Below are 26,981 nucleotides of genomic sequence, written 5' to 3'. Positions count from 1 at the left end.
TAGGCAGGGGCCACGGCCGTGTCTGCTCCGAGGGACCAAGGGCCAACGCAGCTGAGCAGTGTGCAGCCTTCTGACCCTCGCCCAGGACTGGTGGGATCAGGCTCGCTGCCAATTAAACTGTCTGAGGACAGATGCGAGGAAAGTCATTTCGCAGCATGATTCCCCAGAGGAAATCTCATTATCACCAGCTTTGTGCCCAAATGATATATTCTCTGAACTCAGCTCTGCTTGAAATACATATTTCTGGCCTTAGTGGCAAATACAAACAGCTTGGAATCTTTTGATCAACTCAGCACATGTTATCTGGCATCAGTTCAGTCACACTGACATGGAGGCATTCCCAGGGACACTTTTTGATTCCAACACCCCCGTAGGATCCTCACTCCATGAAACTAAATTTCATTTGGCCTCTCCCCACCCCATCTCATCATTCTCTCCTACTGCCCTTCCTTCCCTGTGCTTCTCATAACTTGTTACTATAGTTTGATTCACTTTCCAATTGTGTTAATTGTCTTTCTCATCTACTGAGCCTAAAAGGCTACGAGGGCAGCCGGCCTTGTTTATCACAGCATCCCGGAGCCTAAACCAGGAGGCAGTGAATAAACATCAGTTAAATGAAGGAATGAATGAATGTAATGAACGAAGGAAGGAAGGAATGAAAGCTGGCAAGCCAGCCAGTCACCTGGAGGATGTGCCAGACCAAGACACAAAGCACAGCCCACCAACCCCAACGGTGTGAAAATGGCCCTCGCTGGCCTGCAAGATAGTCTGCTCTCAAAGAGGAGTCTTCACCCAGAGAAACGGACCAAAATTCCACCCAGAGGATGCCCCACCCAGTAACGAGGGGAGGCCGCTCACCAAACTGAAGTCTTGTCCTGGGCTCAAGTGCAGAGAGCCCTTCTCCATCACCCTGCTTCCACTGGTGACTCAACTTTAAGCCAGAAAGAATGAGGCCTCCCCAAACCACTGACCCGGGCATGTGTCCTCAAGCCAGAGGGCAGCTCCTCACTTGCTCAAGATGCCCAGGGGTCCATGGTCCTGGCCCCATCTTGCTCTGAGGACGCCAGAGGGCAAGACAGCAGCAGCATCACCTGGCCTGATTCCCATTTTAGGATATTTTAAACAGACCAAAATGCCATGTACTCATTTGCAACAAGGAAGGAAGTTATCAAGAGGGTGGATACTAGGATTGCTGCTGGCACAAGCTGCCCAGCAGGCAAATCTGGCTGAAGACCTACAATCACAGGGTGATGCGTCAGGTGAGTCTGGAGCATGACAGGCTCACGTTGCTGGGCTCCCACCAGGGTCAAAGGACCAGTGACCTAGGCAGAGGTCAGCATCTTCTAAAGACCATCTGCCAGCAGGCAGAGAGAACCAGGAACCAAACCAATCCCTCCACAGTCAGCCAGGACAGGAAAAAGGAGCCATTTGGTGAGTTCTTCAGAAAAATCTACACGGATGTTTTCACAACTTGTTTGTCAGTGACTCACTTTATCAGTGGCAAAGATCCCCCACCCCCACCCCTCTGAGGACTCTGGCTCCTCCAACCAGCCACAAAGCCCTCCAGGGACCCAAAGAGATGAACAAAAACATCGGAGCTGCTTTTGATGGGATCCAATGAGCCGAAGCCTGCACACTATCAAATTTCATGAGCAGAGACTTAATTCATGCAAACACGACAGGGGCCATACGAACTTTTTACAAACACACGTTAATATTAAAGGCCTTAGCTTTTGTCTAGAGGGAGAATTGAAGACCTACACTTGGACAACAGATGTAGTTACCTGAAGTTTTGCAGAGTCTGTTCACCGGTATGAAAAACACAAAAAAGTTACACAACTGAGCATCAGAGAACAAGAGTTTGGATTAGCCCGGTGGGCCCTGGGTGTCACCCTGGCCCCCAGCACCGCACGCATCAGGAGCAACACTGATGAGACGCATGGAGCCAACTTGCCTCTTTCCAGAGCTTCTTTGAAGGACCAGCAGACTGGAGTCCCCACCAGTGGTCACCGCTGTCCACATCCACTGGGCCCATTCCACCAGGGACCACATCCGCCAGGAGGCAAAAGCCATCTCTGCTGAAGGGGAGCCTCTGTCCCCCAAATTCCTACCCCTAATTCCCTTGCTGTATCTCTGAGATCTAAATCTCTTCAAGATGTCATGAAAAAGTTAGCTGCACCACCAGCCACGGATGCTGTGAGCCTCTCCGGCGTCCAGAAGAGATACAGAAGGAGAGACTGCGTACTCTTCTCATGGCTTCTGCATCCCTGGGCTCTGGCGATGTGTGGCTTTAGAGCACAAAGGGCCCCTGCTCTTTCTCAGCAGCACAAGCAAGCGACAGGGAGGGCCGGATGCTCTTGGGTTCAAGCTGCTGAATTCCAATGAGGTTCCCCTTGCTGCAGCTGCCCAGCCCTCACACCTGCTTGGAAGGGACCACCATTCACCACTGCCCTGTATGGGGGGCAGGGTGTGGGGAGGGAGAGGGCACACCAAGCCCCTTTGTGGTTCCTTGCCTGTTTACTATGAACTATTTCTGCATCAAAACACCAGGGGCTAGGGCCGGCCCGGTGGCGCAAGCGGTTAAGTGCGCGCGCTCCGCTGCGGCGGCCCGGGGTTCGCTGGTTCGGGTCCCGGGCGCGCACCGACGCACTGCTTGGTGGGCCATGCTGTGGCGGCGTCCCATATATAAAGTGGAGGAAGATGGGCACCGATGTTAGCCCAGGGCCGTCTTCCTCAGCAAAAAAAAAAAAAAAAAAAAAAAAAAAAAGAGGAGGATTGGCGGATGTTAGCTCAGGGCTGATCTCCTCACAAAAAAAAAAAAAAAAAAAAAAAAAAAAAAAAACACCAGGGGCTACCATGGACCACTGGAAGGCATTCACTTCCGGCGCCGCCTGCATTGTTTTCATATTTCTGCACCCTCTCCCAGGAGCGGAGAGCAAGTTCATTAGAGGAGGCGGATGGCAGCTTTTTAAATTAGCTCTTTTTTCCCTATTCAGTTTCCCAGGGGGCTCAAAAACATTTCCAAGAGCAGAGATTTCTGCAGTCCACCCACAAAGGGCCTGTACATAAAAACAAAGCAGCATTTTGGAGCCCCAAAGCATAAAAGCAGTTCCCATCGGCTCTTTGATTTTTTTTCCTACTACAAAAAAACTAACGTACAAGAAAGTGTTCTGTTAAGGCTCCGCACACTTTCAAAATGAAAGAAAAGGAAATAAATTTAACTTACCACAAAGATGTATCAGAAAGAGAAATGTGCCACCACAGTTTGCTAAAACATCTCTAAATTATAGGAAAATATATTTACCAGGATATGCATATGCTATGTTTCCCATATAAGTAAATATGCAAACACAATAAGATATAAGTATTTCCACAGTGTGAAGAGAGAGCTCTTAATGGCCAGGCATGAAATAGTGTGACTTTAATTCCCAGCACGAAAAGCATTATAATAGCTATTATATGTTGAACTTTTGGTTATGTGTCAGGCACTGGACTAGCCCCATTTGTACATGTCTCTATAAGTTTCAAAATCATCCTGCCTGCTGGAGAGCAGGCCCATTTTACAGATGACACAACTACGGCTTAGAGAGGCAAATTACTTTGTCCGAGGCCATCTAGTTAGTAAGCAATGGAAGCTGGGGCTCAAATCTAGAACCATCTGCTTCTAAAATCTGTGCTCTTTTCACTACATCAGTGGCTTCCAAACATTTTTAGCAACACAAGTATTTTTCCAAATGAATCTCACATGGAATTCCTATGCATAGAGAAAAGTAGTATTTCATTTATTTTATAAGCTCAATTTATAGTATATTCTTATTATAAAGTCTATCACTGAGAACAATTAAGCTATTTTTTTTTAAAGATTTTATTTATTTATTTTTTCCCCCAAAGCCCCAGTAGATAGTCGTATGTCATAGCTGCACATCCTTCTAGTTGCTGTATGTGGGACTCAGCCTCAGGATGGACGGAGAAGTGGTGCCTCGGTGCGCGCCCGGGATCCGAACCCGGGCCGCCAGCATCAGAGCGCGCGCACTTAACCACCAAGCCACGGGGCTGGCCCAATTAAGCTATTTTGACGAACTTGAAAATTGATTCTAGCAGTTGGGGATGCCAACTGCAGCATTATACCCGTTGATTTCTCTCCTGGTTGCACATTACCAGGAAAAGTCCTGATACATACCGACGAGTAATTACAAACAGCACCTGTTTTTTAACAGCTCATGCTGTGATCATGGGATATTCTTTAATAAGGCAGACAGGGCAGGAGAGCTACCTAACCGTACAAACCCAATTAATCTATCAGCACAGGCAATATATGCTGGTGGTATCCAATACCACAAAGTGTGGTGTGTACAGAAGAGAAGGGAAGATGGAAACGTGTAACCCCAAGTGCCGACAGACTGTGCCAGCCACTGAAGCGTAAACCTGCCAAGCTCCCTGGGTGTGTGTTCGTAAAGTTTTAAAATATTTTTTCAAATATATTCTTGGATTTCGGAGAATCTCTATAGAACCCTGAAGTTGCACCGTGCACAATTTGAAAACCTCTGCTCCACACAATGAAGAATTCCGTCCCTCCACAGATGGCACACTGATAAAACAGAGTACTTTATGGAAACTGTCCCCAAAGCCAGATAGCTGGCAAAATGTAGAACCCTAGGGCCTGTTAATCTATATTTCTGCTTTACTTGAAATATTTTCATGTTTTATTTCTATGAACTACAACAACAAAATAGTATAAGATCAGCACCCACACATACATATGTAATATAATATGTATAATACATATAATACAGTAAAGTTAGTACAATATAATATATGCACATACATGTACACAAATGTATGTGTGACTGTGTGTCTATGTATAAATAAAACATGGGTATCTTTTAACAAAGAGGAACTATAAATGTAGTTTTCCAGCATTTTATTAAATGGTTACATTTTGCTCAAGTTTTACTGGAAATAATTCAAGGGCTTGGGGGAACAAATCTCCCGCGAGACCACAGAATCTTCCAACTGTGAAGCTGGACGAAAACTCAGAGATCATTTCCTATTCCAACACACGCATCATGTCTTTTTAAACAGGCGAGGAAACTGAGGCCAGGAGAGCTGAAGTAACTTCCCAAGGTGACTGGCACATTCTGGCAGGGCCACAGCTGGGTGCCTCAGAGAACCAGGCCTGCCTGCATTAAACACAGCCTCCGAATAACAGCCTTCATTCTCAATACAATGCCCCCTCGCACCCTGGAAATCTCAAGTTACCTATACAGTACTTAAATGTTATCTGATTATCAAGCAATAGTGGGTTCTTAAGCATTGCTAAAGGGGAGGGGACATTTCCATACGCATATCTATTTCTGGAGCAATTCCTCAGAATTCCAGTTTGCAGTTCCCACGTGAAAATGAGCGGGGGGGGGGGGGGGGGGGGTGGTGGGGTTTTTGCAACCACCGAGAGGGACAGGACGCAGTGCAGGCATTCTAGAGGTGGGAGCTCCCCAAGACATAAGCCCACTCGCTGAGCTTTGTGGAGGGTCCAACTCAGCAAGAAGCGCGACTGCCCCTCCAGCCACCCTCCCCTTGAAGAGGAAACCCAGGGGAAGGGCCACAGCGCTGGCCCCAAGCCCTGCATCAGGGAGGAAGGCTCACATCCTCCCGGCCAAAAGACCATCTGCCGTCCCTGAAGAGAGAGGGAGACCTTCCAGAAATGAAACTGAGCTCTGGGCGGATCAGACCAGCTCATTCATCTCTGCATCTCGTGTGAGTAAGAGTTTGATGGATTTGTGAGTGAGCGGATATTTTTGAAACCGCTGTGCACTAAATTCTATTCATCAAAATATTCTGCTTTAGACAGCCTCGTCAAGAAATGCTGTCCCTGCCCAAACGTGAGCGCGCGCGCGCGCACACACACACACACACACACACACACACACTTCCCTTCTGCTTAAAACAGCTTGACCAGGCTGGTAATTTTTCCCGGGCTGATTGAAAAGGGTCTTTTGCTTTAATTTGCTCGTCCTGCCTACACAAAAGGCATTTGTTCTGCAATATCGATCCTCAGTATTTAGGTGAAGGGAGAACGTGATTTCAACACAACCAAAGGCTAGGACCCTTCTTGGACTGACAGGTGGCTGAGGAGCCATGGTCAGGCGCTGTCTTCCATGAACACAGTGCTAGCTCTGGTAAGCCAAGCTGCTAGACTTTTCCAGGCCGACACTCTAGGGAAAATCAAAGCAGGTGACGGCTCACTTATCCCAAGATCCCCATTACCTAATGTCTGTCAGGTTTAGAGGCAGGTCCCATTTCCAGGTTCAAGCAGCTATCACTTGGTGGCTACATTGAGACGTCAGCAGGGTTCAAAGGGGCAACGGCCATCAACATACTGGCTGCCTCTAGGTCAGGCTGCACCCCTGAGAGAAGCGGCACGGCGAAGGGGAAACAGCACACACACAGACTGAGGAGTCCTGCAGACCTGGTGACAGCGGGTTGTAAATTGAATGTAATTGCACAAAACAGGAACTGACTCCAGATAATTAAAGTAAAAATGGAATTTACTGAAAGGCTATGGTGGCTGATGAACCAGATTTGAAGAGACAGGAGGAATGTCTAATTGGCCCATCGTGGGTCGTATGTCCATCTCTTAGATAGAAGAGGGTAGGGAACCCTAATAAATAAGCAACCCACCCTGACCCAATGGGAGAGGGGAGACAGAATTCCCCCAAAAGGCAACCAGAAGGTGGAATGGATGGGAGGTAGTCCACAAGCAATGAATGTCTACCACAGAATTCCTCCCAGCCATGTCACTCTCCATAACTGTGGGACCTTCAGCAAGTCACTTGACTCCTGGGCCCTTGTATTGGGTGGGGTCTTTGGGAGGTGATAGTACATGAGGGCTCCACCCTCATGGGTGGAATGGGATTAGTGCCCTGATAAAAGAGGCCCCAAGTGAGGACAAAGAGAGAAGTTATCTATGAAACAGGAAGCAGGCCCTCACCAGTCACCAAATCTGCCTTGATCTTAGACTTCTCAGCCTCCAGAACTGTGAGAAATAAACGTTTATTGTTTAAGCCCCCTAGTCTATGGTATTTTTGTTATAGCAGCCCAAATGGACTAAGACAGTTTGGTATCTGGTTTCTAAAACCAAAACAAATTTAGAAGGGGCAGAGTGATATTAAAGACAGGCACATAGACAGCATCTATAAAGACTAAGTGAGAGATGAGACAGAAAAGCCATAAAAGAGGATGCAAGAACTCAAGAAGAGCCGGAAAGCTTGGTCAAAAAGAGTAGTAATGGGGCCGGCCCCGTGGCTTAGTGGTTAAGTGCGCACGCTCCGCTGCTGGCGGCCCGGGTTCGGATCCCGGGCACGCACCGACGCACCGCTTCTCTGGCCATGCTGAGGCCGCGTCCCACATACAGCAACTAGAAGGATGTACAACTACGACATACAACTACCTACTGGGGCTTTGGGGAAAAAAAAAAAAGGAGGATTGGCAATAGATGTTAGCTCAGAGCCGGACTTCCTCAGCAAAAAGAGGAGGATTAGCATGGATGTTAGCTCAGGGCTGATCTTCCTCACACACACAAAAAAAGAATACCTTTTATGTGGTCCATTGTTAACCAAAATATCATCATGTGGCACATGACTGTACAGTCGGGAGAGCTCCAAGAGAAGTGATAAGAAGAAAATACAGCAAATTAAAGAATGGATACACAGTATGAACTTATTTTGGATACAATAATGATATACAAACATAAATATACATAAACACATGCACATTTACTACACATATATACCTATGTAGAGACAGAAATATATACACATATATGCAGCATATATGTGTTGTTTTGTAACCAGAAAAAGATATTTAAACTGGGGTACATGTTTGGCTTGGTACAGGGGAAGATGCAGGCCCAAACAGGGCAGACCCCAACCACGCTGAGAATCACGCCAGGGGCCTTCCCAGATCTGCTCAGTGTGTTCCCCCAAATCTCATCCAGGTCCAGGATGCAAGGAATGAAACCCAGCTGGGACCTGATTAGCTGGATTATGTCCAGGGTGACATGGTGTAAAGAAGGAGCTGTCAAGGAGTTTGGAAAAAGAAGAGTGGCAGCTGGAATGTAGCCTTCCCTTTCTGCACAGTCCAGGGCAGACACACCCACCGGGGGCCAGCCCGCTCCAGGTGGTCCAGGGGCCACCCTCCAGGGGCTCTCACAGCCAGCAAGAAGCATCCATCCTGCATCCGAGGCTCATCTTCCACACTCAATGAGCATCCTTCTGATTTCAAGGTGGTTTCCCAGGCAATCACCTGGGCACCAGGATGGAGGTGTTGCAACCAGGGACTGTGAACCCCACATAAGGTCACCTCAGCAGACGTTTTACAATCAGTACTTCAGAGCTTCCTCATCCATCCTCTCATCAGATCCTCACAACAGGTGAGCCACGTGGATATCATTCCATGAAAATTTCAGCAGGACCTGTCACGTGCCAGGCACCACTGAATGAGTCAGACATTCAGCTCCTCACTTTCAAGAAGCTTGCGTCCTCCTGGATCCTGAGGATGAGAACTCAGAGCCATGCAGGGGCAGAGCCAAGACGAGAGCATGTGTCCTCTGCCCCTCATCCTAACCCAAGTGACTTCCTCTGTGTCCTAGAGGCTCCTGTGCATTGACAGGCTGGACTCCTTATTTGGAAATCAGTCTCTAGTTCCCTTGGGCGCCATCAGTTTCCCACAGTGTCCTCATCTCCAGAGCAATGGATCAAATGGAGTTTCTGCATCTGCATCCGTGACCCCAGGGGACAGCCAGCCTGGGTCTCCTGCGCTCTGCCCTCCTCACTCGCTGTGCCCCTTTGTTTCAGCCATACCTTAACCCATTCCCTCTTTCAACCAACAAGTGGGGGTCTAAGTGGCCCCAGCCAGGCCATCCTGACTACAAGGGCTTGAGGTTCTTGGAACCTACCGGGAGTGACGAGGGGAGGTTGTGGGCCACCCAGACCTCTGGGGTCAGCCAAGTAGCCTCTGCAGGGGGATCAAGTCAGCCCCTGAATCCTGTTACCCTCATTGATTCACATCCTGGGCAAAGGGCAATGTCATCCCAGGGTCAAGGGAGACTGAAGTGCTGACTAATCTCAGAGCAGACTCTTTCAAAGGAGAGGTCACAGGATTTCTGCTCAGCAGAGAGCACGGGTGGCTCCGGTTTTAGAATCCCAACTCCTCAGTTCTTTAGGCTTAAAGTGTCCTCACCGAAGTGTGTGTGTGTGTGTGTGTGTGTGTGTGTGTGTCTCCCTGTCTCCGTGTCTATCTCTGTGTATCTCTGAATCCCTCTTGGCCTCTATCTGTCCCCCAGTCTCTGTCTCCCTTCCCTCGTGTGTGTGTGTGTGTGTGTGTGTGTGTGTGTCCTCCAACCCCTTGTTTCTCTCTGTTTCTCTATCTCCCCCACCCCCTCCCCTCTCTAGTCAAAATGAGGAAAGGCACATTTGGAGGCTGCCCTGCTAATCTGAATCCTGCACTTTCCATCAACAATTAGAGCTCATGTGTTTTGACCTTATAAATCTTCATTTATAATTTTGCCTTGAAAGTGGTCCTTTAAAGATCTGCAAATTATTATTAATAATAGGAATAGAGAAAGGATTTGAGGGCTCTTACTACATCAGACATTAATATCCCTATACAGTCTTGTGCCACATCACGATGTTTTGATCAAGGACAGACCTCATAGACTACGGTGGTCCCAAAAGGATAGTACCATATAGCCTGGGTGTCTAGTAGGCTATACCACCCAGGTTTGTGTAAGTACACTCTATGACGTTAGCACAATGATGAAATCACCTAACAACACATTTCTCAGAAGGTATCCCTGTTGTTAGGCGACACATGACTGTACTCATCTCTTTGTAATGTTTCACTCAGTGTAAATACGTTACTGAGTCACACTGAGAAGTCATTGTTTTTAACAAATAAAGACACACCTTACATGTAGATTTCAACCAGCTTGCTAAAACCAGAGCAGCCCAGAGAGCATCGGGAGCCCCTTGTGAGGCCCAAGCAGCTGGGACTGTTCATCACAGCACCACGCCCTCCTGCTGAGCACACTGACCTCGAGGGAAGTCTTGGGACACCCTGAAGCTTTGCCAACTGAGAGAGATCACGCTTCCAGAGTGGGTCTAGTTTTTGTTATATTTTACTTATCTGCCCCGAGTAGATGCTCAACCAATACCTCCCACAGCTGTTCTCAGCTCATCAGAAAGACAATTCTCCAGAAAACCTCTTTCCCAGCTCTGCTGAATAAAGGGCAATGTGTGGTCCAGTGTGCGTCTCCATGAGTCTCAATCACGGTTTCGCATACAGAAATAAAATGCACAGACCTGGACTTGGGATGGGTGGCCAGAATACTTGAGTAAAAAGTCTGAAATCTAGAAAGTTTTAAAAGCTCATTTTCTACTACTGTCTGCAAACAGCACTTTTGTACAATAAAGAAGGAGGACTTAAATCTTTTGTCTCTTTCCTTCCAATCTCTTTACATGATAAAAAGGAAAAGAATGGCTTGTAAACCACATGCCAATTGCAGGAAATAAGTATTGTTCAACACCTTGAAAATGTGCTTTTCTCTTAAGGCATTGCCTGCTTCAGCGTATTTTCACACCATTCTCTCATACATAACACGCAGCAACGTCACCTCAGTCTTTGACCCACTTATTAAAAATCTGAACTGATGAGGTCTGATTTAAAGCACTTTCTTCATGTATAATAGATGCATTATGTGATTCTGACTACCTTACAGAAGAAAACAGCACAACATTCACCAAACAAAAATGGGCACCAATAGATCTGGTTCCAAAATTCACGTCCTGCCACCTGTGAGGTGAGCAAGTTCGGACGGGTTCCGTAACATCCCTGGGCCTCCGTTTCCTTTACGCAGTGGGAAGTAGCAGGTAGTAGGGGGTACTACCACCTACCATGTAGGGTTGCTTTGAGAACTGAGTTTACTCCTGAAAAATGCCTTGAACAATGCCAGCCATTTAGAGGGCATTTACTCTCTCCAATTCTGTTAAAATTCTACAACAAAGATTACTGTATCCTTCACCAAAACATAACCAGGCAAACATGAAGCAGAGTCATATTTTCTGTAAAGCCCCCTCTAGTCAGGGGACAGCTGTACCAAGGAGTCGTGAGTTTACAGAGTGGTAAGATAACGTGATTTTCTTGCTCTTTCCACACACTCAACACCCCCCACCACACACACACACACACGCACACACACACAGCTAAAATGGCTGTGGGTGAGGAATTGTAAAATTAAGCAATGAACTTCACTCAAATATTTACTGAATTAATTCACAGCCACTTGGAGAGAAATTGTAATCAGCACAACAGAAGAAGTGCCAACACGGTTTGTTCCAGGCTCCGGGATGCACTGGGAGTTTCTCTCTTGCGTTCCCGAGAAGGAAGGCTTCTCAGAGACACGACAGGAAGAAGGAAGAGGGAGCCAGTCATCACAGAGCCAGGGAAAGAAGGTTCCAGGCAGAGATAACCTCAAGATGAAGAGCCCTGAGGTGGGAAGGAGCCTGCCAGCTGCAAGGAATGGGCTGGTTTACGGCCCCCAGGGACAGCAAAGTGGGCAAGGAGGCGAAAGTCCGCCATGAGGAGGGTTTTACATGGGAACACTCACCCTGATTTATGTTTTTAAAAGATCATTCTGACGGCTCTGAGAACAGCAGCGGGAGTAGGACTGGGGGTGTCGGGGGGATTATTAGATGGGCTAGGAGATACTGGAGCCCAGAGGAAAGAAGATGGGGCTTCGACTAGCCCAGGAGCAACCGAGAAGGCGAGAAGCGGCCAAATTCGAGACCCACGTGGGAGGTTAAGGAGATGGGTGTCGAGGAAACAGCTGCAATCCCAGGTTGTGTTTCAAGACATTTTGGCTAAAATAAGCATTTATTTTTACTTGCACTATAATTGATACAAGGAAGAAAATCATTTTTCTTGACTCTAAGAGACTCTGAATCGTCTTTTATACTGGCTGATTTAATAATAACAAAACTATCACGGACATAATCAGCCGTTTAAATATGACAGGGCTGATAAGTAAACTCAGATTTCAATTACATATAACCAAGCTCCAATAAACAGATAAGATTTTCCACATCTAACAGGCAAACTGTCTCAAGGTTAAGGGTTTCGTGACAATAACCCAATTGAGTTAAAATCGACTCTCAGAGCCAACTTTCTTGCCAACAAACTACTCAATTTTGTGATAAAAGGAACAGAATACGGTATAAATCTGACAATAGTCACCTGGCTATTTCTACTCGTCGTGCCTTCAAGCCTTCTGACTTACAAACACCCTCCAGCCTTCTCTTGTATTTTTAGGACAAGATGTGAAAGGCCAGCTTTGTGCTTTGTCTTCTCAAAGCACGTGAGCCTATTTGCATCAAAGGCTCAGTTTTCCATTATTTCAAGGTTCACACTATTTGAAAGACGTGCCTTTGGTTTCAATGGGAATTTTAACGTAAGTTGAATTAAATAATTAGAGGTTTATCTCTTTTCTTTATTTGTCACAGGAAGCGTTGATGGATTGAGCATTAGAAACAAGAAAAGGAAAGAATCAAGGATTTGGCCTAAGTTTCGGCTTACACAACGGGCTGAAGGATGGTACTGGTGACTGCACATGCTCTAGCATGAAGGGAGAATCTGACAACTTTTGCCCAAAATTAAGATGAAAAGCTCTGACTCGTGACATTTCCACATCGTACTTCCTTCATAAGCCAAGACCAGAGGGGTTTCACTTGCTTGGCTCAGGTGATAATGATCCAGACATCCAGTGAGAGAACTGGCCAGCTCAAGATCAAACTCATTGATGAAAATCCATCAACCAGATCATCATTCGACAGCCTCTAAACTTGAGTAAATAGAAATCTTACAACAAAGATATCCATGATGGAAAAATAGCCTTTCCGCCAAAGAATGCAAAAATACTCAGATATGGAAAAATAATCAGACACTTCCTAAGTACCATTTCAAGACGGAGGCCCACAAACCCTCAATTTCCCCTTAGACACCATTTTTACCCCAGGACTTGGAAGCAATGCCTCAAGACAAGAGGGAAGGAGAGAAAGATTGGGGAGGGTATGTGTCAGTCAGAGCAAGGGACTGGGCAGGCACAACAAACACTTGACTCTGAGCCGTTAACGGATGCTCGTCTGAGGGAGCCCAGAGGGAGCTCACCCATCCTATCACTGGTACCCAGTGCTCTCCGCCTTAGCTCTTTCCAGGCCCCAGACAAGAGAAAACGTAGACTTGCTTTCTGACACGTGGACCCATGGTAAACGCGGGCGGGGGGGCCTCCCAAAGGCTTGCAATGCTGCTCCTGCATGTCCTCAGAAAATTCGGAGTACCCTAGCTCTCCCTCGGGTCTGGAGTTCCAGCAGGAACCCTGGAGGTTTGGGAAGGGCCACGCCTGACTCGGGCACCTGGACACTCCCAGCTCCACATTGCCCCCAACTCCCTTCTTCCTGCACAGAATAATGCTGCCGTTTGCATGTGATCACAGTGTGACAGGCCTGGGCCTTATCTCCTCCCAGTGTTGTTATCTTCGCTGCTTAGAAAACCTTTCCCCTCGGAGCCGCCCACTCCCTGGCCGTCAAGACAGTGTTTACAAGGCCCCGGGCAGAGGCTCCTCATTGCCCCTCCACCCGCACGTCCCAAACATACCCGCCTTTCTCTCCGTCCCAGCCTCCCTCCAAATGACAATGCTTTATCTGAAATTCTTAAATTCCTACTGCCTTTCTTGTCTGCTAACTTGCTGTAACTAATCTCATATACATTCTGGCTTTCTAGGGTCAGACCACCCCTTTCAACAGCTCTAATCTGCATGGCTAGCTACAAGGTCACACATTTTTCAGGAAAAAATCTATTTTTGTCTACATATACAATGGGGTATTAAGTAAATTGTCATTGCATTTCCCCTTAACCACGATGAGCTGTGGGCACTGGGCACAGGTCCCCTCGTCCCCTGTAGAACAGACCAGCCTATTCCAAACAACTCCCCTGGTGGGCAGCCTCTTAGGCACTACACTAAACCATTATCCACACGAGGTAAGAGTTGAAGTACTTTATTAATCAGGGAGGACCTCAAGGGAGAATTTCAGGAAAGCCAATTTCCAAACAATTCTAAAAGACAAAGGCAAATCTGGAAAACTCAGAATTAAAGTCAAGTTGTGTGACAAGAAACAAAAGGTGGGCTGTTTTCTCCCTTTTTCCCTGGAATACAAAGCCAAATCTGATCACATGACTTGGCTTTTAACTCCATCAGAGGCTCCCCACTGCTGTCTGAGCTCCTTAACTCCCGACTCCCGAGGCCTTCCAAGACCTAGTCCCTGCCATTGCCCTCTGGTCCCGCCTCCCATGCCTGCCCGCCGTGTGTCCAGGACTCAAGCCAAACCGAACAGCCTGCCCTCCACCAGCCCTCCAGGCCCCTCTGCACTTGCTCTTGCTGTTCCCTCCACCTGGTGTGCAGAAGTGTCACCTCCTCCATGAAGCCCTCCTGTCCTGCTCTCTTCATTGCTTCATCCCCAGTGAACGCTACAAAGTCTCCGTCCTGGTGCTTACAGCGTCCATGCGCATGTTTCGCGTGTGCAGCATTGGCCTCCTCCAATAGAGCAAGAGCTCCCTGTAGGCTGGGGAGCGCCCAGGGTATCACCTTGGCCTCCAAGGTGCACAGGGCCGGCCTCCAATTCTTCGTGTGCAGCCATCCTTCTGCCACTTTGACCTTTCCTATCTTACAACTTGACTGGTCCAATTTCATCTAATATTTTTTTAGCAATGAAATGTTACATCTGGGTATGAGGCAGATACTTCCCAGGGCCCCTGCGATTTGGGCAATTCGTACTGTCTCCAGGAAGGTCTGTCCCCAATCACCCCACACCTGGGGGTTCCCATCCATGCACCACGCCAGACATTTAGGATCTGAGTTTTAGAAGGGATGGTCACATTTAGAGATGTGGGAGCAAAACAGCATCCAGAAAATTACAAATATAACATAATACAATAATATTTTGAGCAGAGATTGGGAAATGTTCTATGAACACCCGGGAGGGTAAGCACAAAGAACAAAGGCTGTATTATTAAAGAAAGCCCATCTGAGCAGCTGGTTTCTGAGGTTTAGCACCTTCTTTTCCACTTCACAGGCACTAAGGGGATTTCTTCTTGTTATCAACAGTTCAGACGAGTGACACTAATATATCCTTTTGCACAATGTATTAACATTTCAGGTTTTTCTTCACCAGACTTCAGCAGGATTTACACTATATAAAAAACAAAACAAAACACAGGTATAGTACTTCCCGAACATTTTATGTATCATTTCTTCTCCAGAGTCCCCAAACACGAGCATGCATTCCCTTTTTCATCTGCAGAATTCACCTGCAACAGTGAGAAGGATGGGGTGCTAACCCCAGTTCACGGATGTTACAACTGAGGCTCTGAAAGCTGATGGTTCCAAGTCCACAGAGTAAGCTGACAATGCCACGTGCGCAGGAACACAGGACAGGTTTGCACTGAGCCAGTGCCGCGGTCCACCAGTTTCGTAAGGTGGTGTTTGTCAACTCTGCACTGCTCCTAACAGTGGAGGTGGGCTGGTTAGTGCTGACCTGGGCATACTCTCCCCTCTTTATCTTGGGAGCAGCTGGGTCAGCTCATCAGCACCCCTCAGTCTCAATGCCACCTGCCTCTCTGGTCCATGTGAAATCCACGGGTCACAGATATGGACCCACAGTCACACCAGCCAGAAGGACAAGGAGGAAACAGAAGGCTTCCAGTCAGGAGAAAGAACCCTCACAATCCACTGAGCCCGCGTGCAGAGTCAGGGCGACAGTCTTACAAAGGGAGGGCGGACACGAGGGAGAGAGAAATGCAGGGAAGAGAAGAGCTCCGTCGGCCGCAGCCTCTGCTCAGCCCCCAGCCCACTGTCCTGTGCATGGGAGCAGGTGGCTGGTGACCTCAGGGCCCAGCTCAATCTCACGGTGGCCTGGGAATCCAGGGGCAGCCCCAGGACTGTGCAGTCGGGCCAGATGCTAAGAGCTATGTCCCAGAGAGGGGCTGGCTTGGACACGCTCTTCTCTCATCTGTCACTAGAACAGCTGGACATGGCAGACATCAAGAACAAACATGTCTCCAAATTAAAGTTAACTTGTGTAACAAGAAGTGAACTTGTCTTTGGCTTCTGAAGCCCTGCTTTTCCCCATCCTCACAGACAGCACTTTGAAGCATCACCTTCCAGAGGACACCTTTCCCTCCTTACCTGGTGCTCTTTCCCACTGACCCCACCTCTGTCTAGCGTCCAGAACCATCGGCAGCAAGGGTCCCGGGAAAGCATTGCCGGAAGCTTCTGCCCACACACGCCCACACTCCTGCCCTTCCCCTTCCCTGTGCCTCCGGTCACTTCTCTCAAGCCTTGCCCTCATACCTAGAGGTACTCACTACAGGTGTGCAAACACCCGAGAGCTGTCCCACGGCCAGGCCTGCCTCCCCCGACACCCCAGTTAGGGCACGACACACAAGCTGGGCTGTTGACAGTCAGCTCATAGACCAACTGAGGCCCAGGGCCCAGCTCCAGGGCTCCTCGGTACCCCCACCGCCCCGGCTTGGCTCCAGGTCGGTGCAGACAGCACCAGAGGCTGCAGGACGCAACTCCCCAGGAGCTGCGAGCCCACAGAGGTGTCAGGAGGTTAGAGGGGCGGCCCCACGGTAAGTCAGCTGTCGTAGATCGAAGAGTGATTCTACACTCATCCACAAACTTGGATGCTTTAGGTCTTTCGGGGAGTTTGTTCCAGTTTTTTTTTGGGGGGGGGCGTCCCTTTTCCCACAGTCATGATAATTACCCCTGAAAGAACCTGACCTGTCAGTCATAAGAGACATATTCCCTCTTTTCTTTAAGTCAGTTTGAATTGTTTGTTTTTTCACGTACAATTGAAGGTGCCTAGCTAAGGTCACAGGCAAAGGCCTTCTGAGGAAGGAATATTCTGGGTGCAGCCCTGCCCGGGGATACCTCTTTAGACCCCATGCTCCTGGTCACAAGACTACCACTGCCTAGCCCATACAAACTTCGCCAGTCACTGGTTTAGGAGGAGTCAAAACTTGGTGCTCACCACACTGGGGCTGCAACGCCACCGGGACGGGCGGGACCTTCGCGCGCCGCCCAGCTGCCCAGCTGCCTCTCGCACACCCTCCGCGCACTGCTGCCTGTTCTTTCTGCTGCCGCTCCCCCAAGAGCGGAGTTCCTTGGAGGCTGATGCTATGAGGGATGACCCTCACTCCCCCAGCAGCCCTGCCCTCCAGGAAAAGTGTCTTCAGGGCCATTCTTTCTCCCCTCGACGCACTAAAGGAACAGAACACGGTCACAGGATCCTCTTCTGAACGAGGCTGGGCTGGGAAATTCCACGCATGACCTACATGTGTGCAGCTGTTTTCCCTAAAGTAAAGCCAGCCTCTCCTGCCTTCTTCCTGGAAGCAAAATGCTTCCAGACGGCTCTAGGCGTGTCCCTTTAAAGGAGGACAATGGACAATTAGCAACTTTCCTAGGGCCCTGGCGAATGGCAAAGAGGAGTAACTCTAGGCAGCTGGAGCCCTCTTTGATCCAGATGCTTCTGAAGGTCCAGACAGACCCACATGTGATCCCCATTAAAGATGGTGCTTGTGCGGGAGCTGGAGAAGACACAGCTCCTCCAGGGCGGGTGGTTGCACACAGGTTGGCAACTCTCATTGTGATATCGTCTCCCACTGGATTTTCTCCCCCAGCAGCGGACAAAGAGCAGTCTGGGTGTCTGATAAGCGTCAAGCTTCAACCTAGACAAATGGCATGTCTTCAGCCACTTCCCACTAGAGATGAACAGGGAAAACATCCACCTGCTCGGAAACTGGTGTCTAGAGCATCCCTGAGGAGATGGGAGTAATCAGAAAAGAAAAAGACACTTTATGGCAAAGACACAAGGGAGGGCCTGGACCAATGGCCTACTGTCAGTCACTCTTATCCCCAAATACCCACTACATTTCCTCCAGGGAGAGAAAGTTTGCGATCTAAGCTATTTCACTGCTCTGGGAGGATGCCTCTGATTTAAGCTTACCAAATAATATAGTCCATCTAAAAATATATTTTTTAGTAAATTGAAAGTTAAAGGGAAAAGATTAAAACGACTACCTGACTCACTTTGAATAATGACTAGCAGAAAAGGCCTGAGTGATATTTCACAAATGATGTGCTTGTGGGATTTAAAACAACTTTCTATTAAGAAAAGGCCCTCTGAGATTTCTAAGATCCTGATGTTTCCAGCTCTAAAAAAAGTTTCAGACTCTTAAACGCCACAAACCCCTTGGAGTAAGTGAAGCTGGGATGCTGATGGCAAACTGGGCCCAGCAGTTGGCCTGAGGTGTCAGCCCCATATGATGGCTTCTTGGCTGGGCTGGAGCAAACCATGGGCAGAAGGGCCGCCCTCACCCCTGCCTCCACCCCCACCATCTGGCCCCCACCGCTCCGCCCGGAGCCAGTGGCTGCTGCTTCTTCCATTTAAGGAGAAAGCAGAGGAAACAGGGAAAGCAGCAAACCCAGAGGGAACAATCCTTCTAAATAAGGGGGGTTGGCAGGTACAAAACTGCGGGAAGTCCAGCACTCCAGCAGGTACTTTACTGCACAGCCACGGGACGCACTGCACAGAAGACCCACCTTCCTGGTCACAGGAGCTGCTCTCCTTTGCAAGGGCTAAGAATGCAGGAACAAAGGTAATTTACTGCTCACAGCCCCACCCCAGCCTCCTCGAGAGCCTCTACAGGGCTTGCAGCGGCTGCCTCATCCACCCAGCGAGGAGCAGCTTCCTCGGGTACAAGGAGATGAAGGCAGGAGAGACCAGCCAAGAGAGAGACAGGAAGACGCCCGCTGAGGGGAGTGGAGGGGAGCTGAGCGCAGAGGTTTGGGAGAAAACAGACATCTAAGAAGAGCACACCATGCTGGAGGGGAGAGGCAAGAGAGGGGAGAAGGGGATATAGCAGGCTGTGGTGTGTGGGAAGGGGAGAGGCTGCAGTTGTCACCGGAGTGACCTGCTAAAGGGCCGCAGCCTGCGGCGCATCCTTTCTCTGGATGCTCCGTGCAAGGGCATTTAAGCAGGAATGTTCTTCCGTTAACCAGTGGCACCAGCAGGATCCTGTGACGCCACACGGTGGCGACAGGCAGGCAGAGCGCTGAACCGGCTGTCTTTACGGCACTGGGCCAGGTCTTCATGCCAGGCCCACAGAACCTGAACACCCGAGGTCCAGCCCAGCCTCTCCCGGTCCCTCCAAGTGCCCGAATGCAAGGCCCCACTGCATGGCTCAGTGTGGAGCAGATGTGCCTCTGATTCTTTTTGCTCGTAAGACAGTCAGTCCTTTGTTCATGCATTTATTCATTCAACAAATTATTTACTGAGTACCTACTATGTGCCAGGCACTATGCGAGATGCTGGGGACACAAGTGTAAGGAGAATGCCCCCATGTTGCTCACATTCTGAGGAGAACAGTTAAAAGAGACCAATCAAATAACCACAAACGGTGCTGAGTATTAGAAAGAACTCGAACAAGAGAATGATAGAGAGCTGCATTGTCCCATACAACAGCCACTTGCCATATGTAGCTATTTAAATTTAAATTAATTAAAATCAAATCAAATTTAAAATTCCATTTCTTGGATGCGCTACCCACATTTCAAGCGCTCAAGAGCCACATGCGGCTACCACATCGGACACTGGAGATTATAAAACCTTTCCCTCATCGTAGAAGGTTCTATTGGACAGCACTGGAGAATAATGGCAGGAAAAGCTGTTGAGAATGAAAACTGGAGGAGCCGGCCATGCCAGCATGGGGCAGAATGCTATCTGGACAGCCTACAGCATGTGCAAAGGCTCTGAGGCAGGCAAGCGTTGCATGACAGGTGAGCAGTGTGGCTGGAGATCAGCAGGCAAGGGGAGGAGAGGTGGGGGCCAGGCCTGCAGGCCCTGACAAGCAGTTTGGATTTGAGACTAAAAGCAATGGGAAGCAGAGACAGGGAAGGACCATGATCCAGACTGTTTTAGGAAGAAGGGAGGTGAGGGACAAGGAGAAGACAAGATTGGACTGACAGGCTTCTGGCTGGAGCAGCTGGATGGATGAGGTACCAGGTGCTGAGGTGGGGAGCTGGGGTGGGGATGGGTTAGTCCATATGTGCATTTTTGTTTCTGAGGGGAGGGAGGTCATCAGTTCTGTTTTGGACACGCTAAGCCTGAGCTCTCCCTCAGAAACCCCAGAGGAGACAGGAAGTAAGCAGCTGGGTGAGTACAGCGGTCAGATGAGAGGGAAGGATACGAATCCGGCCACTGTCGGTACCTGAGAGCATTTAAATCCCTGAGCACGGAGCAGACATCTTGGAGAGAGAGCAGAGAAACAAAGAAGGTGGCCCAGGCCGAAGACTTGAGGACCCTCATGCGGACACATGGCCATGAGGTCACGAGGGTAGGGGACATGGTCCCAGCCCTGAACCAACCAGCTGTGTGACCAGGGGCCAGCAAACTACAACTCACCGCCTGTTTCTGTAAATAAAGTTTTACTCTGGTTTACCAACTGTCAACAGCTGCTTTTGCACCGTAACCGCAGAGATGAGTTGTTGCAACAGAGACCATATGGCTGGCAAAGGCTAAAATATTTACTCTCTGGCCCTTTACAGAAAAAGTTTGCTGACCCCTTGATTTAAGCCATCCAGAGGCCTCAGTTTCCTTATCTACAAAATGGAGTAGAAGTGCCTGCCTCGTAGGATTGATGGATATATTTCTATAATGGAAAACACCTGAGTCTACTCGGTGAGGCTAAGAGGAAGAGCTGCTCACTCTTGGCTTTGACAGTGCAGCATCCAGCTCTGTTTTCACGTCTGGCAACGGCAAACAGCACACCCGCTCTCCAGAAACAACTGCTAAAGCGAATTTGTAAATATAAACAGAACCAGTGTCACCCGAGCTACCGCTTTCAATGCAGGATGCATATGAACAGTTCTGACTACACCAGTTCTTTGTGGCCAACCAGTCTCCCCCAGACTCCCATCCAACCTGAAACAAGAGCACTAGGCCACAAACAATCGGTTTTCATGGAATTATTTGTTGACAATGCCTAAGTCTCCATCATCAGTCTTAAGGGAGAAGGATGGAATTGTTCAACATCCTTTGCTTACCCCGGACGCTGCCCTGGCTCAGGCAATCCATCTGGCAAGAACAGCCAATCATATTTCAGGCTAAAGCGGTTCCTAGGCAACCAAAAATATAGCCAAAGAAACAGGCCATAGACTGTGGAAAGAAACCTGGGGATGGGGAGCGAGTGGTCCAGAATCCACTGACCTGGATGTAACAGTGGCCCACAGTCACTCCATCAGTATCCCAGTCCTAGCTGCTCTCCCTACCATTAGCAGGTGCCCTGTCCCAGTGCCCCAGCAGAAGGGATAGTCTGATACCCCTTGGACAACTGGTAGCTACCTGGAGAGCCTCGGAATGTTCTTGCCTTTTGCCCACCTTAGAGAAAGCCTACAGATAAGTTCCACAGAGAAGGTAGTGAACGTCCAGGATCCTTCTGGACATGGGCACCTGGCCACAGGGGCCATGCTAGAGATATCTAGGAATGATAGCCGAGGGAAAAAGCACCGGCTATGGACTGAATATTTGTGTCCCCGCCAAAATTTATACGTTGAAACTCTTATCTCCAATGTGATGGTACTGGGGTTGGGGTCTTTGGGAAGTAATTGGGTCATAAGGGGGGAGCCCTCATGATGGCATTAGTGCCCTTATAAGAAGAGACACGAGACAGTGTTCTCCCTTTCTCTCTCTTTCTCTGCTATGTGAGGACATAAAGAGAAGACAGCCATCTGTAAACCAGGAAGTGGGTTCTCACCAGACACTGGACCTGCCAGCACCCTGATCTTGGAGTTCCCAGCCTCCAGAACCATGAGAAATAAAAGTCTGTTGTTTAAGCCACCTGGTCCACAGTATTTTTGTTACAGCAACCTGAACTAAGGCAGCGCCCGCAACGTGCCTTTGGGACTCCGGCAACTCCCACTCTACAGATAACTTTGCAGCTTTTTCAATTTTAGGGGGAATAAAACTCTACTAATTTTGTCCAACGATAATACCTAGGGTGAAATCTGCTTCCAGGAACTGAGAAACTGTGTGCAGCCCACAGGAATGCTGTCATTTACACTGAATGACTTCACCAAGGGGCGCCTCAAGAAATAAGGCTTTGAAAGAGACCCAATGAGGCCTAAAGAAAGATCCCGCCAGAAGCCCCAGCGGCCCCTTCTGGCCTCCTGAGTGACTGAAATGCTGGCAGTTTCCAGGCACAGAGTGTCCCCACTTTTGCTGCAGTCTGGTGTTTCTGTCTTCTCAGACTCTTTACAGATGTGGCACCTCACCTCTGAGAAACCCTATGAGGCAGCGGGGAGCAAAATCAGAGCCACTGGACCCTCTCAACAGCTGTCAGGCTGAAAGACAGGGTTAGGAGCCACACGGGGGTGGAAGGGATCACATCTCTGCTTTGTCGTCTGTGACCACAGATGCGTGCAGAGCTCCAACCCCGCTCCTGGAACCACTCAACCTAGTGAGGCAGCACCCATGATTTCTCTCTGGTCCCAGCCACTCTCTCAGCTACAATTCTGACCTCAATCTGCTTCTCAAATCCCAGCCCAAACTCATCAACTTGCCCCCACGCGTGATCCTAATCTGGTTTTCTCATCCTGGCTAATGCCACATCCTTCTTAGTCATCCGAGCGTAAAACCACCGTCTTTAACATTCCCTCTCCAGTCTCATCAATCATGGGACCTGTTGCTTCATCCTTCATCACATCTCTCCACCCGTCTTGGCCCTTCTATTTTGATCCTCACGGATCTACAGAGGCGTGGGTTTCCCTATTTGTGACTTGTTTTTTAGAGCCCAAGACATGAATGGTGTCACAGCTGAGGCAGGCTGAACTTGCCAACAGAACAACCAATCGCTCTCCAATGATAATGGCCCCCCAGCTGCCTCTCGGTGGGTGCGGGGACGTGGAGAAACCTGACGGAACCCCCGGAACGGGGGTCTCGAACTACACAAAGGAAGAAGTACTTAACACTGCTTCGCTTAGCAGAAGCCGAGCCACAAGGAGCTGCCGCGGGAGGAAGGCTCTAACAGCAGGTCTAATCAATAGACTCAGACCACGTGCACTCAAGTACTTCCCACCCCTTTCCGGTATTTCCCTCCCATCCACGCAAAGTAAGTGTTTTCAGTGGCAGAATTCTCCTCTTCCTGTCACCCGTCTTCTGTTTGGAAGCAATGGCTACTGTTGATACCAGAACTTCTTTCCCAGACAGGAAAAAGCAGCAGTTAGAAAAGTAGCCAGCAGTTCCTCATGGACCAGAATGGAGAGAGTTGACTAGCACAGGGCTTCTCAAACTTTTTTGCCTATAAATCACCTGATTTGCCTACAAATCAGGGCATCTTTACAAATCTTTGGTTAAAATAGAGATTCTGATTCAGTGGGTCCGGGGTGGGGCCTGAGATTCTGCATATCTAGCAAGCCCCTAGGGAAAGCTGATGCAGCTAACTCTGGACCACCCTGGGAGTAGCAAGGGATGGGTCAAGGCTTGACCCTCCATCCCCCTGCCCGACCCCAATCCCATATGCCTTCCTGTTCCTCCAGGCTTTACGCTGCTACTCCCCAAAGGGGTGACATGGGGCTCCAGATCTCCTTCCCTCCTTAGCCTACTGCACTCCTATACAAAGTGAAGCTATCAGTCGGGGCTACAAAAGCTGCCCAAAGGCACCCCAAACAGGAAATCTGAAGGAAAGAAATCCTAGAACTAAAAAGAATTCCTGCAGGCTCTTCCAAATCATCCTCATCTTCCTGTGTTTTTGTTTCACTCTTACGCACGGGCCCTCCTTAAGCCGATCTTTCCCAGGGAACAATTGGAGAAAAAGAGAAACGCTCACTCTAGATTCCAGTTGTCGCGACTGTACCTCGCGGCAGGTGTGCACCCTCAGCTCATCTCCATCCCTGTAACGCTAAGAGCATCGTCCTACAGTGGAAGCTTCTTTCCTGCCATGGACCACGCGCTACGCTGTCTTGTGTATTATTCACATGCATGCGTTTTTAGGTGTATAGAAATACATGCTCTCATGAAAGACTTGAGCCTGTGCAGAAAAGAGGTGCTCTCGGAATACACTTTTTTAAAACCTCTAGACTGGAAATGAGCAAATCTGTAGTAGAAAAATAAGCCCGTTATTCTGACAGCAGAGATGGGATTTTAGAGAAGAATAGTCGCTAGGAATGGCACCAGCCCCAAACATTTCCACTCTCTCCATTTTTTAAAACAAAAATACTAGGGGATAGACAGAGGGTGGGATTTTGTGAATGAGTAAATATACTATCTTAAAAATCTATACTTAGAGACATTTCAGAAGTAGCAGTTCCAAGGAGAGATGCCTCAGGCTGGTGCTTATGGACGACTCAGCCCTGCAATATTGGATAAGCAGCTTCCATCACAATGTGGCCATTCAGCCTGGAGTTCAACACTGCTATCCCCACAGGGCAGAACCTTAGGGGACCTTATCCAAAAAGGCAGCTTCTACCTAACAGAATCCCTCCAAACTCAGCCCTGGGCCAACAGAACACTTGTCATTTACTAACTCAACCAGGAAAGAGGGTGGGGATGTCGGGGACTGGTGAGCTGAATTTCCAATGGCTGAAGAGCATTTTTCCCAAAGATACGGTCACATTATCTTTTCTAAGTCTCTTAAGCTCTTTGACAGGTCTGAGCCCTGATAGCTAGCTAGCTAGTACCTACCACCGATTAACTGATTTTCAGTCTAGAGACTTAAAAAAAAAATGGGTTGAAGTAGTTCTTTTCTGCTTAGGCTGGAGTCCTTCATGGTAGTACGTATTTCCACGCATCAAACAATACTACACATGGATGAAAAACAGTGCAGGCATAGTGCAAGGCTCATGGCACTAAAAACAATCCTCCAACACGAGGCGCCTCCATTGTAAGATGATGCCTTCTCGAGTTACAGGGATGAAGACAAATGATCGGTGCACACCTGCTCCTGAGTATGGCTCGCTGCTAAAGAGCTGGAGCCTGGAAAACCAGGAGGCTCGGTCTAGCATTACATCACCACGCCGAGCAGCTCCTCATTGAAGCCGAGGCACGGGGACAAGTGAGGAAGCCCCACACGGCACCCCGTCCCTACTATAACACACAGACCAACCCCTGCTATCTTTAATCTACACACCAATGATTCCCATGAACCGACCACTTTACCGCCCCACCCCTAAATCCCCAGAAAATACTCTTCTCTGAGACACATTCTTCTCCTTGGAAAAGGAGAGCAGGTTGGCTGGGATGTGGAGGCCCACTTTGGATATATGCCTGACCTGCTGAAATCTATTCAATAAGCCCCATCCTCCAGACATGCCTGGGTAGGAAACAGAGACGACCATATAGAAATGGCAATTCTAATAAACACACATCCAAGATACAGGCCACTTCTGAGCACATTAGCTCTGTGGTTTAGAGAAAAGATCAGATTCCTGGATCCATGCACAGTCAAATCCTGCCTCAACCAATGGACCAATGAGAAGACTGTTCGGCTGGGTTTACTAATAATAGCAAGAGGCCTTGTCCTCCACAGTGTTCACCAGAGTGAGTATATGGATGCTTCAGCTAACCTGACTGAATGTCCACCAGTGATGCTCCACACCATCTGCCTATGCTCCACACCATCTGCCTAGCCCAGCGAGTGGCTGCCCTGCCCCTGAACTGGTCTGTCTCCATGGGCACCAAGCTGCCACATTCAAGGGTTCTTCCCAAGAGGCCCTCGTTGATGCCCGGCTGTTCCCTTGCAGGAAATACCACTGTGCTGGGGGGTGCAGAGCTAAGATGCTATTGGCATCAGAAGCCCCCAACCATACACTGGGCTCCTGAATAATCGAAACCAAATTCCAGGGAGTCATTTCTGCCCCAGGGCAGTATCCTGGGGCTGCCAGATGCTCATTCCAGAGGGGCCAGGAAATGCTATATGGAGCAGCCACCAGATAAAGCCACGCAAGGCTGCCGAGAACCCCGAGCCAGCTCCAGCTCCAGGCTTCACGGGCATCAGGAGACGCGACACTAACAAAGCACCAGCAACCTCTCCTCCTCTGGGGGGGAGGGGGGCTCCGGGCGGCCCGGCGGAGCACTTACATTGCCTCTGAAGCCTCCTGATTCGAGTCGCTGGCTGGGACTGGCTGCAGGGACTGCGACCCTCCCATCCTCGCTGCGCCCTGGCGAACAGGCTAGCCGCAAACAGGGCCAGCGTCCTGGCGCGATTCGTCCAGCCGGGAGCCCGGGGCGGGCCGGCCGGCAGCCGGGGCTGCTGCACTGCAGATGGGAGCAGCTGCTGGCATCCGTGGCGGCGGCGGCGGCGGGGAGCTGCGGCTCGCGGCCCGAGCCGGAGCCCGGGGAGCGAGCGCCGCGGAAGTGCGCGCGCGAGTGTGGCCGGCGCGCGCCTAAGTGTGTGCGCGAGAGTGGCCGGCGCGCGCGGCTCTGCCCGGGGCGCGTGGGTGTGAGCGTGAGCACCGGTGTGGTCCGAATGGATCTGCTCCTAAACCCCCCGGCAGCCCGGCTCCTGTGTGTGACACGGTGATGTCATCATCACCGAGCAGCCCCGAAGCCCTTATCTTCACAAAGCTCCATCGCTGGCTCCGGAAACCGGGCCGGGGGGGGGGGGGGGAGGGAGGGCGAAGACCCTCCCTCTGCACCCACGCCGCCTCCCCCAGCCTCGCCCCAACCGCCCGCATTGTATGGCTTTGAAATGCAAATACGCTGCGGGCTGGGGAGCCTGGGGCCCCAGGAGGGAGGGGCGTGGTGGTCTCGGCCTGGCTGACCACAGAGAGAGTGGGGGTATTCTCATGCCGGCTGGCTCATCCCTCCAGGAGGAAGGAA

At 49.5% G+C, this 26,981-nt stretch overlaps 1 protein-coding gene across 5 annotated transcripts in view; it reads right to left on the bottom strand.

Moving 5' to 3' along the window:
• Nucleotides 1-26,981, bottom strand: part of TACC2 (transforming acidic coiled-coil containing protein 2) — a 202,873-nt gene that overhangs the window by 51,360 nt on the left and 124,532 nt on the right. The window contains exon 1 of one of the 5 annotated variants that reach the window (XM_058544174.1): nt 26,241-26,714. The exons of 3 other annotated variants lie outside the window; for them this stretch is intronic. In XM_058544174.1, the coding sequence (XP_058400157.1) occupies nt 26,241-26,308 (68 nt within the window). In that variant the 5' untranslated portion in view covers nt 26,309-26,714. Of the gene's footprint in view, nt 1-26,240; nt 26,715-26,981 lie in introns of those variants that run through there. One more of the 5 variants, XM_058544172.1, reaches the window with a different exon arrangement.

Source organism: Diceros bicornis, chromosome 6 (assembly GCF_020826845.1).
Source record: "Diceros bicornis minor isolate mBicDic1 chromosome 6, mDicBic1.mat.cur, whole genome shotgun sequence".
Classification (NCBI taxonomy): domain Eukaryota; kingdom Metazoa; phylum Chordata; class Mammalia; order Perissodactyla; family Rhinocerotidae; genus Diceros; species Diceros bicornis.
This window is presented reverse-complemented; position numbering and strand designations above follow the sequence as displayed.